Genomic DNA, 17,339 nt, shown 5'->3' with positions numbered 1-17,339 from the left:
AGGATGGAAAATAATAAACCACAAATAAGAGTGACTACTTCCTCTATTGTAGTTGAGGACTCTTCAAATGGGTTTTACTATCTGAACTACACAGAATATAACTTATGAACTTGTCAGTTGTAGGAGATAGCCATGTTAGAATGGACAAAATTGGCAATGTAGTGACTGACCACCAAAGATTGTTAATAAAGGACAAGACATCCGACTGGTCTTTCTCATACAGCCAAAGATTGTTGATAAAGGACAAGACATCCGACTGGTTTCTCTCATACAACCAAATATTGTTGATAAAGGACAATATATTTAACCAGTCCGTTTTGCTCTGCTACCCCTCAGAATGTCCCTCTTCTTCTGTAATGTATGGAGAACAGAGCAGATTGACTACCCTCCTCACCTTGCCCTGCAGCGCCCCCTCTGGGCCAATGACGTGGTCGAAGATGTGTTTGGCCACGTGGGAGTCCACGGCAGACAGAGGGTCATCCAGCAGGTAGACATCTGCCTCGTTGTACAGAGCTCTGGCCAGACTCACCCTCTGTCTCTGGCCACCAGACAGGTTGATACCCTGAGGGAAGGAGGGACAGATAGACAGAGAGAGACATCACTAGCAAGCTAGCAATCACAAGCAAATCACTGATCTCAAAAGTCATTCCTTTGAGACTCGAAGATGCAATTTAGCTCCCAGAGCTAATGCCTAAGCTTTTGTTCAGTGGGCTTAAATGGCCTTTAGTTCCAAAAACAACCCATGTTAGATTCTTTCCCATCTCCCTACCTTCTCTCCAATCTCGGTCAGGTCTCCTCCAGGTAGTACTTCTAGGTCAGGGGTCAGGGCGCAAGCCTCCAGACAAGAGCGGTACTTCTGCTCGTTGTAGGCCTTGCCAAATAGGATGTTGTCTCTCAGAGTGGCGTTCTGGATCCAGGCCTGCTGGGGGACATAGGCCACCGAACCCTGGAGGAGAGGAGTGAAGGAACTCAGTACAGATGAAAACTACAACTAGACCCTAACAATCAATCTAGACCCTAACAATCAATCAGTCGATCAATCGTTCAATCAATCAAGCAATTGACCCACCAATCAATCTTCGGTTAGTATAAATGAATTGAGTGCAGATGTACCCGTATGGAGATGTGTCCCTCCAGCTTCTCCATCTCTCCCAGTAGAGCTGACACCAGGGAAGACTTCCCACAGCCTACATGTCCAACCACCGCTAGCAGAGAGCCCTGCGGCACCATCAGGTTTATACTGCGGACAAACACACACACACGGGCACATCAGTAAAGTACATTCCTTCCCTTTAAATGGTTATTTGTCCTTTTCATGATACAACTCCCTAACTTACTTGTGCAGAGCAGGAGGATCTTGTTTTGCCCAGGTGAACTTCCCATTGACAACCGTCACTGAGCTATCTGAAGGGGTGAACACAGTGTAAGAATGAAAGGAAGTTTGGTGTTTTCCTATCGTGACTGAGCTATCTGAAGGGGAGAACACAGTGTAAGAATGAAAGGCAGTTAGGAAAACACCAATCGTGACACAGCATTACCAAACTGGAAGCATATATTCAAACTGTCTCAGAGCCAAGAAGGAAAAGCCATGACTATTGTCGTTGAAAATTGCAAGATTGTTATAATGCTTGTATTGTATTAGAATGGTTGTTTTATTCGACAGAATAGAGTATCCTGTTAACCATTGTGTGTGTGTTCTACTGAGGAGGGCCTCTATGAGATAACACTGACAGAGGAGATTTATGATGTCTTTGGGTAATAAAGCCTAAAGAGTATTCCAGATAACATGAGGTAATGTTTTTGTGCTATACCGTACCAGGGTGAGACGGTTCCAGTTTGGAGTAGGAGGACCAGACACTGGTCTTTACAATGAAAACTGTTGACACAGCAGTAACTCTCTGCTATGTTTTATAGATATCTTTCATAAAAATCTTAACCTTGTGACCATTCTATGTATCTGTGGTTCGTCATGTAGGTTGAGAGGGGTGCATCTTGGCTATAAAAGATCTTTGTACTTTTCTGATGTCAAAAAGGCTATTGCCATAGCTCTTATTATTAAAGACGTAGCTTAAGTATAACTCTGACTGGCGTGTGACGTTTGTAACTCTCCTCGTTTGGTAAAGCAGAACTAAGCCACCACACTATACACTGTGGAACCCCTGTGTCTAATTCCCTTAAGTCACCTCAAGGTAGAGTCCAAAATGTTACATTTACATTTACATTTAAGTAATTTAGCAGACGCTCTTATCCAGAGCGACTTACAAATTGTAAGTTTATATTACAAAAGCCAAGAGTAATGACTACAGTATGCAGAACCAAAATGTATTACAACCCCCCCCCCATTGTTACTTATTGAAAACGCAACCGTCACAATAATGGCAGGCGGGGGAACCATGGCAACGGCCAACGTCAGCATGACTTATCAGAAACATAGACCATTAGTATGACTAAACAGAAACAGACCATTAGATTGCCTCAGAGGCCCTGTCCCATTAACTTCCCATTATCCTATCCCTTCATGTCAGTGAAAAACCTATGGCCTATCAGAACAGCCTAGGGAGTGAAATGGAACCAGCCCAGCCAAGTTTGATCTGGTTTCTTGGTCAGCTTGGGCTGGTTCTTTGGTCAGCTGCGTCCATGTTTACCTGTGGCTGTGTTATTCCTGTCCACAGACTCTGGGTCCAGCTCTTCATGACTCAGGAAGTCCTGGATACGCTTCAGAGACACGCTGGCCTGATGACAAGCTACAGAGTCAACACAATACTCACGTACAGGAGGAGTGACAGAAGGGGTAAGAGGAGCAGCAGAGTGAGGAGGAGGAGGAGCAGCAGAGTGAGGAGGAGGAGGAGGAGGAGCAGAGTGAGGAGGAGGAGAGTGATAGGAGGAGGAGGAGCAGAATGAGGAGGAGGAGGAGCAGCAGAGTGAGGAGGAGCAGAGTGAGGAGGAGAAGGAGCAGAGTGAGGAGGAGGAGCAGCAGAGTGAGGAAAGGAGGAGGAGCAGAGTGAGGAGGAGAAGGAGGAGAAGGAGCAGAGTGAGGAGGAGGAGGAAGAGAGGAAAGGAGGAGAGAGTGAGGAGGAGGAGAGTGATAGGAGGAGAAGGAGCAGAGTGAGGAGGAAGGAGAGTGAGGAGGAGCAGAGTGAGGAGGAGAAGGAGCAGCAGAGTGAGGAGGAGCAGAGTGAGGAGGAGAGAGGAGGAGGAGCAGAGTGAGGAGGAGAAGGAGCAGAGTGAGGAGGAGGAGGAGCAGAGTGAGGAAAGGAGGAGGAGCAGAGTGAGGAGGAGGAGGAGCAGAGTGAGGTGAGGAGGAGGAGCAGAGTGAGGAGGAGGAGCAGAGTGATAGGAGGAGGAGAGTGAGGAGGAGGAGGAGCAGAGTGAGGAGGAGGAGGAGGTGAGCTGAGGAGGAGGAGCAGAGTGAGGAGGAGCAGGAGCAGAGGTGGGAGCAGGAGCAGAGGAGGAGCAGGAGCAGAGTGAGGAGCAGGAAGGAGGGAGCAGAGTGAGGAGGAGGAGGAGAGTGATAGGAGGAGGAGGAGCAGAGGAGGAGGAGGAGCAGAGTGAGCTGAGGAGGAGGAGCAGAGTGAGGAGGAGGAGGAGAGGATGGAGGAGGAGCAGAGGCTGAGGAGGAGGAGCAGAGCTGAGGAGGAGGAGCAGAGTGAGCTGAGGAGGAGCAGAGTGAGGAGGAGCAGGAGTGAGGAGGAGGAGGAGCAGAGAGGAGGAGGAGCAGAGTGATAGGAGGAGGAGGAGTGATAGGAGGAGGAGGAGAGTGAGGAGGAGGAGGAGCAGAGTGAGGAGGAGGAGGAGCAGAGTGAGCTGAGGAGGAGGAGCAGAGTGAGCTGAGGAGGAGGAGCAGAGGAGGAGGAGCAGGAGCAGAGTGAGGTGGGAGGAGGAGGAGGAGGAGCAGAGTGAGGAGGAGGAGAGTGGAGGAGGAGGAGGAGCAGACTGAGGAGGAGGAGGAGGAGGAGGAGCAGGAAGAGGAGGAGCAGAGTGAGGAGGAGGAGGAGCAGAGTGAGGAGGAGGAGGAACAGAGTGAGCAGGAAGAGGAGGAGCAGAGTGAGCAGGAAGAGGAGGAGCAGAGTGAGCAGGAAGAGGAGGAGCAGAGTGAGCAGGAAGGGAGGAGCAGAGTGAGGAAAGGAGGAGGAGGAGGAGCAGAGTGAGGAGGAGGAGGAGCAGAGTGAGGAGGAGGAGGAGGAGGAGCAGAGTGAGGAGGAGGAGGAGCAGAGTGAGGAGGAGGAGGAGCAGAGTGAGGAGGAGGAGGAGCAGAGTGAGGAGGAAGGAGGAGGAGGAGGAGCAGAAGATGAGCTGAGGAGGAGGAGCAGAGTGAGGAGAGTGAGCAGAGTGAGGAGGAGGAGGAGGAGGAGCAGAGTGAGGAGGAGCAGAGTGAGGAGGAGAAGGAGCAGAGTGAGGAAAGGAGGAGGAGCAGAGTGAGGAGGAGGAGAGTGATAGGAGGAGGAGGAGGAGGAGCAGAGTGAGGAGGAGGAGGAGCAGAGTGAGGAGGAGGAGGAGAGAGTGAGCAGGAGGAGGAGGAGCAGGAGGAGCAGAGTGAGGAGGAGGAGGAGCAGAGTGAGGAGGAGGAGGAGAGTGAGCTGAGGAGGAGGAACAGAGGAGCTGAGGAGGAGGAGCAGAGTGAGCTGAGGAGCAGGAGCAGAGTGAGGAGCAGGAGCAGAGTGAGGAGCAGGAGCAGAGAGGAGGAGGAGCAGAGTGAGGAGGAGGAGCAGAGGATAGGAGGAGGAGGAGAGTGAGGAGGAGGAGGAGCAGAGTGAGCTGAGGAGGAGGAGCAGAGTGAGCTGAGGAGGAGGAGCAGAGTGAGCTGAGGAGGAGGAGCAGAGTGAGCTGAGGAGCAGGAGCAGAGTGAGGAGCAGGAGCAGAGTGAGGAGCAGGAGCAGAGTGAGGAGGAGGAGGAGGAGGAGCAGAGTGAGGAGGAGGAGAGTGAGCAGGAGGAGGAGAGTGAGCAGGAGGAGGAGGAGCAGAGTGAGGAGGAGGAGAGTGAGCAGGAAGAGGAGGAGCAGAGTGAGGAAAGGAGGAGGAGGAGAGTGAGGAGGAGGAGGAGCAGAGTGAGGAGAGTGATAGGAGGAGCAGAGTGAGGAGGAGGAGAGTGATAGGATGAGCAGAGTGAGGAGGAGGAGGAGCAGAGTGAGGAGGAGGAGAGTGAGGAGGAGGGGAGCCTACCTGTACAACGCTACTGATGACTTGGGGCAGCATATTGAGAGGGAACCGCAAGATGTTAAACAGAGACAAAGACACAAAGGCTTTCTCCGCATCTAAAATGTTATTTTTATCCACAGTCACGTACACTGCAAACGTCATCAAGGCAACCTGAGGAGACATTAAGAGAAAAAAAATCATGGAAGTAGATCCTCTGGGCAGCTCATGGGTCTGCAATACAGCTGTCAGAGTGTACTCACTTCCTCTAAAAGAGCTAGTCATCTGAGAAATATTACAGAGTTGTCCTTCCTTATGCAAACATGGTATATAGTGTACAACAAGGACAATATAGAGGCTGTGCGTGTGTCCCGTACTAGGAATGGTGCGCTGGTCCAGGCCATGGTAGACAGAGCACCGAGGTAGGCCGTCTTGCGGAGCACATTGAGCTCTTTCTGTCTGATCTCCAGAACTTTCTCTTTAAAGGAGTTCTCCCAGGCGTACAGCTTCAACACTTTGATCCCGTTCAGAATCTCGTTCATCAGTTTGATGCGAGCGTCCTTGTAGTGCATCTGCTCCACCTGAGAGATAGGGGTGGGGGGTGGGGGTTAGAGGGGGAGAGAGAGGGGGAGGTAGAGGAGATGTCAAAACAACACTACTTTTAGAGAGCATATTCACTGTTGATGCTTTTTCAGATTTCAAGGGAAAATACAGTATTTCACACTCATTAATAGAGGCTTTGATAGTTTTTGTATTTATTAAGGATCCCCATTAGTTCCTGCCAAGGCAGCAGCTACTCTTCCTGGGGTTTATTATGGATCCCCATTAGTTCCTGCCAAGGCAGCAGCTACTCTTCCTGGGGTTTATTATGGATCCCCATTAGTTCCTGCCAAGGCAGCAGCTACTCTTCCTGGGGTTTATTATGGATCCCCATTAGTTCCTGCCAAGGCAGCAGCTACTCTTCCTGGGGTTTATTATGGATCCCCATTAGTTCCTGCTAAGGCAGCAGCTACACTTCCTGGGGTTTATTATGGATCCCCATTAGTTCCTGCCAAGGCAGCAGCTACTCTTCCTGGGGTTTATTATGGATCCCCATTAGTTCCTGCCAAGGCAGCAGCTACTCTTCCTGGGGTTTATTATGGATCCCCATTAGTTCCTGCCAAGGCAGCAGCTACACTTCCTGGGGTTTATTATGGATCCCCATTAGTTCCTGCCAAGGCAGCAGCTACTCTTCCTGGGGTTTATTATGGATCCCCATTAGTTCCTGCCAAGGCAGCAGCTACTCTTCCTGGGGTTTATTATGGATACCCATTAGTTCCTGCTAAGGCAGCAGCTACACTTCCTGGGGTTTATTATGGATCCCCATTAGTTCCTGCTAAGGCAGCAGCTACTCTTCCTGGGGTTTATTATGGATCCCCATTAGTTCCTGCTAAGGCAGCAGCTACACTTCCTGGGGTTTATTATGGATCCCCATTAGTTCCTGCCAAGGCAGCAGCTACTCTTCCTGGGGTTTATTATGGATCCCCATTAGGTCCTGCCAAGGCAACAGCTAATCTTCCTGGGGTTTATTATGGATCCCCATTAGCTCCTGCTAAGGCAGCAGCTACACTTCCTGGGGTTTATTATGGATCCCCATTAGTTCCTGCCAAGGCAGAAGCTACTCTTCCTGGGGTTTATTATGGATCCCCATTAGTTCCTGCTAAGGCAGCAGCTACACTTCCTGGGGTTTATTATGGATCCCCATTAGTTCCTGCCAAGGCAACAGCTAATCTTCCTGGGGTTTATTATGGATCCCCATTAGCTCCTGGGGTTTATTATGGATCCCCATTAGCTCCTGCAGCATCTACACTTCCTGGGGTTTATTATGGATCCCCATTAGTTCCTGCCAAGGCAGAAGCTACTCTTCCTGGGGTTTATTATGGATCCCCATTAGTTCCTGCTAAGGCAGCAGCTACACTTCCTGGGGTTTATTATGGATCCCCATTAGTTCCTGCCAAGGCAGCAGCTACTCTTCCTGGGGTTTATTATGGATCCCCATTAGTTCCTGCTAAGGCAGCAGCTACACTTCCTGGGGTTTATTATGGGTTTGCCAAGGCAGCAGCTACTCTTCCTGGGGTTTATTATGGATCCCCATTAGTTCCTGCTAAGGCAGCAGCTACACTTCCTGGGGTTTATTATGGATCCCCATTAGTTCCTGCCAAGGCAGCAGCTACTCTTCCTGGGGTTTATTATGGATCCCCATTAGTTCCTGCCAAGGCAGTGTTATATGTGTGACATGACATAACATATTTCTCAACACATTAAGTTTGCTCCCTCAGGCCACTACTACCACATATCTACAATACATAATCCATGTGTAAGTGTGTAGAGTGCATGTCTTATCGTGTGTGTGTGTGTGTGTGTGTGTGTGTGTGTGTGTGTCTCTATTCCCAGTCCCAGCTGTTCCATAAGGTTAATTTTTTATTAAAATCCGATTCTACTACTTGCATCATTTACCTGATGTGGAATAGAGTTCCACGTAGTCATGGCTCTATGTAATACTGTGCGCCTCCCATAATCTGTTCTTGACTTGGGGATTGTGAAGAGACCTCTGGTGGCATGTCTTGTGGTGTATGCATGGGTGTCCAAGTAGTTTAAACAGGTGCATTCAGCATGACAACACTTCTTACAAAAACAAGCAGTGATGAAGTCAATCTCTCCTCGACTTTGAGCCATGAGAGATTTACATGCATATGATTAATGTCAGCTCTGCCTGTACATTTCAGGGCCAGTCTTGCTGCCCTGTTCTGTAATTTTCCACTTTGTGGCACCTGACTGAACAGCAGTCCAGGTGTGATAAAACCAGGGCCTGTAGGACCTGCCTTGTTGATAGTGTTGTTAAGACGGCAGAGCAACGCTTTATTATGGACAGACTTTTCCTCATCCTAGCTACTGTTGTATCAATAGCCTAGCCTAGTGGTTAGAGCATTGGACTAGTAACCGAAAGGTTGCAAGTTCAAATCCCCGAGCTGACAAGGTACAAATCTGTCGTTCTGCCCCTGAACAGTGTTCTGTTCCTAGGCCGTCATTGAAAATAAGAATTTGTTCTTAACTGAATTGCCTAGTAAAGTAAAGGTAAAAATGTAAAAAAAAATAAGAAAACTCTTTATCCACAATATAGCAGGGGGTGTAAAGCCATAACACATACGTTTTCCAGCAGCAGACTACAATAGTTTACAGTAAAATAGCATTGTATCTGGTCAAACACATTTTTTCCCCCAAAAAAAGGTTACTTAGCGTTGGTAACAGACTGATTGGTCGGCTCTTTGAGCCAGTAAAGTGGGCTTTACTATTCTTGGGAAGCGGAATTATTTTTTGCTTCTCTCCAGGCCTGAGGGCACATACTTTCTAGTAGGCTTAGATTGAAGATATGGTTTCTCAAAATACAAAAAAGTCAGAGTTTGAAGCACAGTAGTACAAACTCACCTCAGATCTATACAGGGCTTTGTTGTTGGACCCTTAGCATTTATGTGGTAAAAAGTTGGGCACCTGTTTCTACATTGACCCTTTAGATTAAACAACCAACTTATTTTCTATGAGACTTTATCATCTTAATAACAATCATCATCACCACTACTTCAACTCCTTGTCCCCAATGATAAGCCCTCAGAGTAGCAGAGGGAGCTATGTATACCTGGTAGGCTCGTGTCCTCACAGCGATGGCAGCATTTAAAGGAATCAGGAGGATCATCACAGCAACACCAGCCAGCACTGACGGACCCAGGTTCTACAACACAGAGACAAGGCATGACCAATCAACACAGAGACAAGGCATGACCAATCAACACAGAGACAAGGCATGACCAATCAACACAGAGACAAGGCATGACCAATCAACACAGAGACAAGGCATGACCAATCAACACAGAGACAAGACATGACCAATCAACACAGAGACAAGACATGACCAATCAACACAGAGACAAGACATGACCAATCAACACAGAGACAAGGCAGGACCAATCAACACAGAGACAAAATCAGGACCAATCAACACAGAGACAAAATCAGGACCAACCAACACAGAGACAAAATCAGGACCAACCAACACAGAGACAAAATCAGGACCAATCAACACAGAGACAAGGCATGACCAATCAACACAGAGACAAGGCAAAATCAACACAGAGACAAATCAACACAGAGAGACAAAATCAGGACCAACCAACACAGAGACAAGGCAGGACCAATCAACACAGAGACAAGGCAGGACCAATCAACACAGAGACAAGGCAGGACCAATCAACACAGAGACAAGGCAGGACCAATCAACACAGAGACAAGGCAGGACCAATCAACACAGAGACAAAATCAGGACCAATCAACACAGAAACAAAATCAGGACCAATCAACACAGAGACAAGGCAGGACCAATCAACACAGAGACAAGGCAGGACCAACCAACACAGAGACAAGGCAGGACCAATCAACACAGAGACAAGGCAGGACCAATCAACACAGAGACAAGGCAGGACCAATCAACACAGAGACAAGGCAGGACCAATCAACACAGAGACAAAATCAGGACCAACCAACACAGAGACAAGGCAGGACCAACCAACACAGAGACAAGGCAGGACCAATCAACACAGAGACAAAATCAGGACCAACCAACACAGAGACAAGGCATGACCAATCAACACAGAGACAAGGCATGACCAACCAACACAGAGACAAAGCAGGACCAATCAACACAGAGACAAAATCAGGACCAACCAACACAGAGACAAGGCAGGACCAACCAACACAGAGACAAGGCATGACCAACCAACACAGAGACAAGGCATGACCAACCAACACAGAGACAAGGCATGACCAACCAACACAGAGACAAAATCAGGACCAATCAACAGAGACAAGGCATGACCAATCAACACAGAGACAAGGCATGACCAATCAACACAGAGACAAGACATGACCAATCAACACAGAGACAAGACATGACCAATCAACACAGAGACAAGGCAGGACCAACCAACACAGAGACAAGGCAGGACCAACCAACACAGAGACAAGGCATGACCAATCAACACAGAGACAAGGCAGGACCAATCAACACAGAGACAAGACATGACCAATCAACACAGAGACAAAATCATGACCAATCAACACAGAGACAAAATCAGGACCAACCAACACAGAGACAAGGCAGGACCAATCAACACAGAGACAAGGCAGGACCAATCAACACAGAGACAAGGCAGGACCAATCAACACAGAGACAAAATCAGGACCAATCAACACAGAGACAAAATCAGGACCAACCAACACAGAGACAAAATCAGGACCAACCAACACAGAGACAAAATCAGGACCAACCAACACAGAGACAAAATCAGGACCAACCAACACAGAGACAAGGCATGACCAATCAACACAGAGACAAGGCAGGACCAATCAACACAGAGACAAGGCAGGACCAATCAACACAGAGACAAGGCAGGACCAATCAACACAGAGACAAGGCAGGACCAATCAACACAGAGACAAGGCAGGACCAATCAACACAGAGACAAAATCAGGACCAACCAACACAGAGACAAGGCAGGACCAATCAACACAGAGACAAGGCAGGACCAACAACACAGAGACAAGGCAGGACCAATCAACACAGAGACAAAATCAGGACCAATCAACACAGAGACAAAATCAGGACCAATCAACACAGAGACAAAATCAGGACCAACCAACACAGAGACAAAATCAGGACCGACCAACACAGAGACAAAATCAGGACCAACCAACACAGAGACAAAATCAGGACCAATCAACACAGAGACAAGGCATGACCAATCAACACAGAGACAAGGCATGACCAATCAACACAGAGACAAGGCAGGACCAATCAACACAGAGACAAGGCATGACCAACCAACACAGAGACAAGGCATGACCAATCAACACAGAGACAAGGCAGGACCAATCAACACAGAAACAAAATCAGGACCAATCAACACAGAAACAAAATCAGGACCAATCAACACAGAGACAAGGCATGACCAATCAACACAGAGACAAGGCATGACCAATCAACACAGAGACAAGACATGACCAATCAACACAGAGACAAGACATGACCAATCAACACAGAGACAAGGCATGACCAATCAACACAGAAACAAAATCAGGACCAATCAACACAGAAACAAAATCAGGACCAATCAACACAGAGACAAGGCATGACCAATCAACACAGAGACATGGCATGACCAATCAACACAGAGACAAAATCAGGACCAATCAACACAGAGACAAAATCAGGACCAATCAACACAGAGACAAGGCATGACCAATCAACACAGAGACAAAATCAGGACCAACCAACACAGAGACAAGGCATGACCAATCAACACAGAGACAAAATCAGGACCAATCAACACAGAGACAAAATCAGGACCAACCAACACAGAGACAAGGCAGGACCAATCAACACAGAGACAAAATCAGGACCAATCAACACAGAGACAAGGCATGACCAATCAACACAGAGACAAAATCAGGACCAACCAACACAGAGACAAGGCAGGACCAATCAACACAGAGACAAAATCAGGACCAATCAACACAGAGACAAAATCAGGACCAATCAACACAGAGACAAAATCAGGACCAACCAACACAGAGACAAGGCATGACCAACCAACACAGAGACAAGGCATGACCAACCAACACAGAGACAAGGCATGACCAACCAACACAGAGACAAGGCATGACCAATCAACACAGAGACAAGACATGACCAATCAACACAGAGACAAGACATGACCAATCAACACAGAGACAAAGCATGACCAATCAACACAGAGACAAAATCAGGACCAACCAACACAGAGACAAGGCATGACCAATCAACACAGAGACAAAATCAGGACCAATCAACACAGAGACAAAATCAGGACCAATCAACACAGAGACAAGGCATGACCAATCAACACAGGCACGACCAACCAACACAGGCAAGTCATGACCAATCAACACAGGCAAGGCATGACCAATCAACACAACAGAGATGGACCCTGGTTCAACAACACAGACAGACCAGACATGACTAATCAACACAGATATAATTAGTTCTACTTCCCCTATGTACTAGTTATTCTATGGCGGACTAATAAACCCACCTCCATGGTAAGAACCCACCCACCTGCCACAGGAAGTATAGCGCCAGTATGATCTGAAGTGGGGCGGACCACAGCATGTTGAGAAAGGTGGTGAGATCCATGAAGCGCTGAGCATCCACTGACATCAGGTTGACTATCTCTCCCACTGTAGATGTACGCTTGGCCGCGTTCGTGATGATCAGAGACTAGGGGGAGAGAACAGAGAAAGAGAGAGAGATAGAGGCAGAACAGAAGATAGAGAGAAAGATTCAGTACTTTCGCCACTGTAGTGAATGTGTGTTTGCGTGAATACATGCATATGGGTATGTAATATAATAAATAATAATATATGCCATTTAGCAGACGCTTTTATCCAAAGCGACTTAGTCATGCGTGCATACATTCTACGTATGGGTGGTCCCGGGAATCGGTATGTGCGTGCATGCTTCTGTGTGTGTGTGTATGTGCGTGTATGCTCCTGTGTGTGTGTGTGCATGCTTCTGTGTGTGTGTGTGTGTGTGCATGCTCCTGTGTGTGTGTGCATGCTCCTGTGTGTGTGTGTGCATGCTCCTGTGTGTGTGCGTGTGTGTGTGTATGCTCCTGTGTGTGCGCGTGTGTGTATGCTCCTGTGTGTGCGCGTGTGTGTGTGTGTGTATGCTCCTGTGTGTGCGCGTGTGTGTGTGTGTGTGCGCGTGTGTGTGTATGCTCCTGTGTGTGCGCGTGTGTGTGTGTGTGTGCTCCTGTGTGTGTGTGTGTGTGTGTGTGTGTGTGTATGCTCCTGTGTGTGCGCGTGTGTGTGTGTGTATGCTCCTGTGTGTGCGCGTGTGTGTGTGTGTATGCTCCTGTGTGTGTGTGTGTGTGTGTATGCTCCTGTGTGTGCGCGTGTGTGTGTGTGTATGCTCCTGTGTGTGCGCGTGTGTGTGTGTGTATGCTCCTGTGTGTGCGCGTGTGTGTGTATGCTCCTGTGTGTGTGAGAGATTCTGCCTGTGTGTACCTTCCTGTAGATAGCTCCTATGATGGCGGTGCGGAGCCTCATCCCGGTGACGAAGCAGTACTGGAAGTGTTGGTGCAGGATGAGGGTCTGGAGGAAGGCTGTGAAGAACATGAGGAATGCCAGGGCATAACCCCACCAGGTGGGAGCTTCCTTCTGCTTCGTGAACGAGATCAATAAACTAGTGAGAGAGAGCGAGATCAAATGGAAATAAATGGTTAATGTATTAATATAATAATAATAATATAATAATATATGCCATTTAGCGGACGCTTTTATCCAAAGCGACTTACAGTCATGTGTGCATACATTCTACGTATGGGTGGTCCCGGGAATTGAACCCACTACCCTGGCGTTACAAGCACCATGCTCTACCAACTGAGCTACAGAAGGACCACTATTACTGTTAAGAAAATGTCTTGCAGCATAACATACTGAATATATACAAATAATATGTGATCTGTAAGTACAATGAGCAAAGGGCAAAGCCCTAGAGAACGAAGGACATAAAACAAGCAACGGAAGGTGCAGTTTTTCCATTACGAGCGAACCACCATGACACCCATGTGGTTTATGGAAAGATACGATCTACCTAACAACCTATCACCGTCTCTTCTCTCCAGGAAATAAATCATGAATAAACCCCTCTTTACGACACAGAGGGGGTTCATGTTTATCACAGAAAAGCGTCCGTCATTCAAATACACACCCAGTCATGATAGTCTACACCGGGAAGACATTTACACGTTGGCTTTGCATAACATACAAATAAGACCATAAGAACGAAAAACGAACACCATGCAAAACTAAAAAAAAATTGAGAAAACGAGAGACCATGATAGATTGTTAGGTAGATCATTTCCTTCCATAAACCACATAGGTAAATACTGTCCAGGTACTTGGAATCACTGTGGTAGTGAGAGGAACAATGCTGTCCTGTCACCCTGTAAAGCTACAAGGAAACAGATGTCCCTTGATGGGTCTGAAAGAGGAACTACAGCAGTTATATTGAAATATATCTCACAGATCTTTATCTTTACTCAGAACTTCAAATTGTATTCAGACCCACGTTCAGCGTGTTCATCTTGACATATAGGCTTCAAACAGCTTCATAAGGGGTTATAATGCTTCGTGGTGCTCTACTTACCTGAGGAGCTGTGGGTTGACGAAGGTGATGAGGTCCTGTAGGAGTTTAAAGGCAGATCCGATGAGGAAGTAGGGTCCAAAAGCCTTGATGAGGGAGCGGAGGAAGGAGGGCTTCTTGGGGGTTTTCTTTTTGGACAGCAACACCTCCACCTCTTCAGGACTGTTCTCCCCCCCTACGTGGTTGGACTCTCCCACTGGCGAAGGCTTGGAGTACAGAGCCTGGGTGGACCGGTCCTCAGCACTGTGGAGAAAATGGAGGGAAATGAGTTTCCAGTAGAAGAAGCATTCATCAAATTCAACTTTTTTCCTTGAAGTTAGCAGATATATTGTATATGTTTGTGTGATTTTCTCCCAGAGATCTGAATGTGGAGGGTTAGATTTCAATAGAGGATTAATCAATGAAACACAACCCTCCTTCACACCCCCAATTACAAGCTTAGGCCTCTCCTTCATATAACTTCACTGGTCCTTCTGTTTACTGAAGGTAAAACAAGACAGAACTTGGCAGGGAAACTGAAAAGAAATACATTAAGGGAAAGAAGGGAAGGGAAAAAGGAAAGGAAAGGAAGGGGGAAAAAGGAAAGGAAGGGAAGGGAAAGGAAGGGAAAAAGGAAAGGAAGGGAAAAAGGAAAGGAAGGGAAAAAGGAAAGGAAGGGAAGGGGGAAAAAGGAAAGGAAGGGAAGGGAGAAAAAGGAAAGGAAGGGAGAAAAAGGAAAGGAAGGGAAGTGAAGTGAAGGGCAGTGAAGGGAAAGAAGGAAGGAAGGAAGGAAGGAAGGAAGGAGAGAAGGGAGGAAGGAAAGAAAGAAAAAGAAGGGAAGGAAGGGAAGGGAAGGGAAGGGAAAAAGGAAAGGAAGGGAAAAAGGAAAGGAAAGGAAGGGAGAAAAAGGAAAGGAAGGGAGAAAAAGGAAAGGAAGGGAAGGGAGAAAAAGGAAAGGAAGGGAAGGGAGAAAAAGGAAAGGAAGGGAGAAAAAGGAAAGGAAGGAAGTGAAGTGAAGTGAAGGGCAGTGAAGGGAAAGAAGGAAGGAAGGAAGGAAGGAGAGAAGGAAGGAGAAAAAGGGAAAAAGGAAGGGAAGGGAGAAAAAGGAAAGGAAGGGAAGGGAGAAAAAGGAAAGGAAGGGAAGGGAGAAAAAGGAAAGGAAGGGAAGGGAGAAAAAGGAAAGGAAGGGAAGGGAGAAAAAGGAAAGGAAGGGAAGGGAGAAAAAGGAAAGGAAGTGAAGTGAAGTGAAGTGAAAGAAGGAAGGAAGGAAGGAAGGAGAGAAGGAGGAAGGAAGGGAAAAAGGAAGGGAAGGGAGAAAAAGGAAAGGAAGGGAAGGGAGAAAAAGGAAAGGAAGGGAAGGGAGAAAAAGGAAAGGAAGGGAAGGGAGAAAAAGGAAAGGAAGGGAAGGGAGAAAAAGGAAAGGAAGGGAAGGGAGAAAAAGGAAAGGAAAGGAAGGGAGAAAAAGGAAAGGAAGGGAGAAAAAGGAAAGGAAGGGAAGGGAGAAAAAGGAAAGGAAGGGAAGGGAGAAAAAGGAAAGGAAGGGAAGGGAGAAAAAGGAAAGGAAGGGAAGGGAGAAAAAGGAAAGGAAGGGAAGGGAGAAAAAGGAAAGGAAGTGAAGTGAAGTGAAGTGAAGGGCAGTGAAGGGAAAGAAGGAAGGAAGGAAGGAAGGAGAGAAGGGAGGAAGGAAAGAAAGAAAAAGAAGGGAAGGATGGGAAGGGAAGGGAAAAAGGAAAGGAAGGGAAAAAGGAAAGGAAGGGAAGGGAGAAAAAGGAAAGGAAGGGAGAAAAAGGAAAGGAAGGGAAGGGAGAAAAAGGAGAGGAAGGGAAGGGAGAAAAAGGAAAGGAAGGGAAGTGAAGTGAAGAAGGGCAGTGAAGGGAAAGAAGGAAGGAAGGAAGGAAGGAAGGAGAGAAGGGAGGAAGGAAAGAAAGAAAAAGAAGGGAAGGAAGGGAAAGAAGGAAGGAAGGTTTACTACAGCATACTGTAAATTATGATGCATTATGGGAAAATGTGGGTGGGGAAATCATTTTTTATTGCAGTATTTTCAAGGTTACTGTAATTTCACCCATCAATCTTTGGAGCGCTTAAAACCTTTTGACCACAAAATGGGGCCGTGGTTTGTAGTTTGAGAGAATGTGTGGAACAACGGAGGTTGGAGTTCAGCAGACAAGCTGGTGTTAAGTGATTTTGGACCAGAGATTTACATTGGAGTCATTCTGCAGACCCTCTTATCCAGAGCGACTTACAGTTAGTTATGTACGACAACCATCTCGTCATAACTAAAACATTTGTCAATAAAGCCAGCTACAAAGTCAGTGCTAGTAAGACACAATGTAAGTATGGAACAGTGGGAACAGCTGTGTGGCCTTCACAAGCTGAAGTAATGGAACAGTGGGGCCCATGGCGGTGTGACCTTCACAAGCTGAAGCAATGGAACAGTGGGGCCCATGGCTGTGTGGCCTTCACAGGCTGAAGCAATGGAACTGTGGGGCCCATGGCTGTGTGGCCTTCACAAGCTGAAGCAATGGAACAGTGGGGCCCATGGCGGTGTGGCCTTCACAAGCTGAAGTAATGGAACTGTGGGGCCCATGGCTGTGTGGCCTTCACAAGCTGAAGCAATGGAACTGTGGGGCCCATGGCTGTGTGGCCTTCACAAGCTGAAGCAATGGAACTGTGGGGCCCATGGCTGTGTGGCCTTCACAAGCTGAAGTAATGGAACTGTGGGGCCCATGGCTGTGTGGCCTTCACAAGCTGAAGTAATGGAACAGTGGGGCCCATGGCTGTGTGGCCTTCACAAGCTGAAGCAATGGAACAGTGGGGCCCATGGCTGTGTGGCCTTCACAAGCTGAAGCAATGGAACTGTGGGGCCCATGGCGGTGTGGCCTTCACAAGCTGAAGCAATGGAACAGTGGGGGCCATGGCGGTGTGGCCTTCACAAGCTGAAGCAATGGAACTG

At 47.7% G+C, this 17,339-nt stretch overlaps 1 protein-coding gene across 1 annotated transcript in view; it reads right to left on the bottom strand.

Moving 5' to 3' along the window:
* LOC118368794 (ATP-binding cassette sub-family C member 3-like) overlaps positions 1–17,339 on the bottom strand; it is a 76,180-nt gene that overhangs the window by 19,240 nt on the left and 39,601 nt on the right. The window contains 11 exon segments of the mRNA XM_052493729.1: positions 395–562; positions 770–946; positions 1,114–1,240; positions 1,338–1,404; positions 2,646–2,733; positions 5,161–5,307; positions 5,511–5,714; positions 8,807–8,899; positions 12,317–12,478; positions 13,267–13,444; positions 14,411–14,650. Of these exon segments, the coding sequence (XP_052349689.1) occupies positions 395–562; positions 770–946; positions 1,114–1,240; positions 1,338–1,404; positions 2,646–2,733; positions 5,161–5,307; positions 5,511–5,714; positions 8,807–8,899; positions 12,317–12,478; positions 13,267–13,444; positions 14,411–14,650 (1,651 nt within the window).

This window comes from Oncorhynchus keta, chromosome 3 (genome assembly GCF_023373465.1).
Source record: "Oncorhynchus keta strain PuntledgeMale-10-30-2019 chromosome 3, Oket_V2, whole genome shotgun sequence".
In the NCBI taxonomy this organism is placed as follows: Eukaryota; Metazoa; Chordata; class Actinopteri; order Salmoniformes; family Salmonidae; genus Oncorhynchus; species Oncorhynchus keta.
The sequence above is the reverse complement of the archived record's forward strand: the minus strand, read 5'-3'. Positions and strand labels throughout refer to the sequence as shown.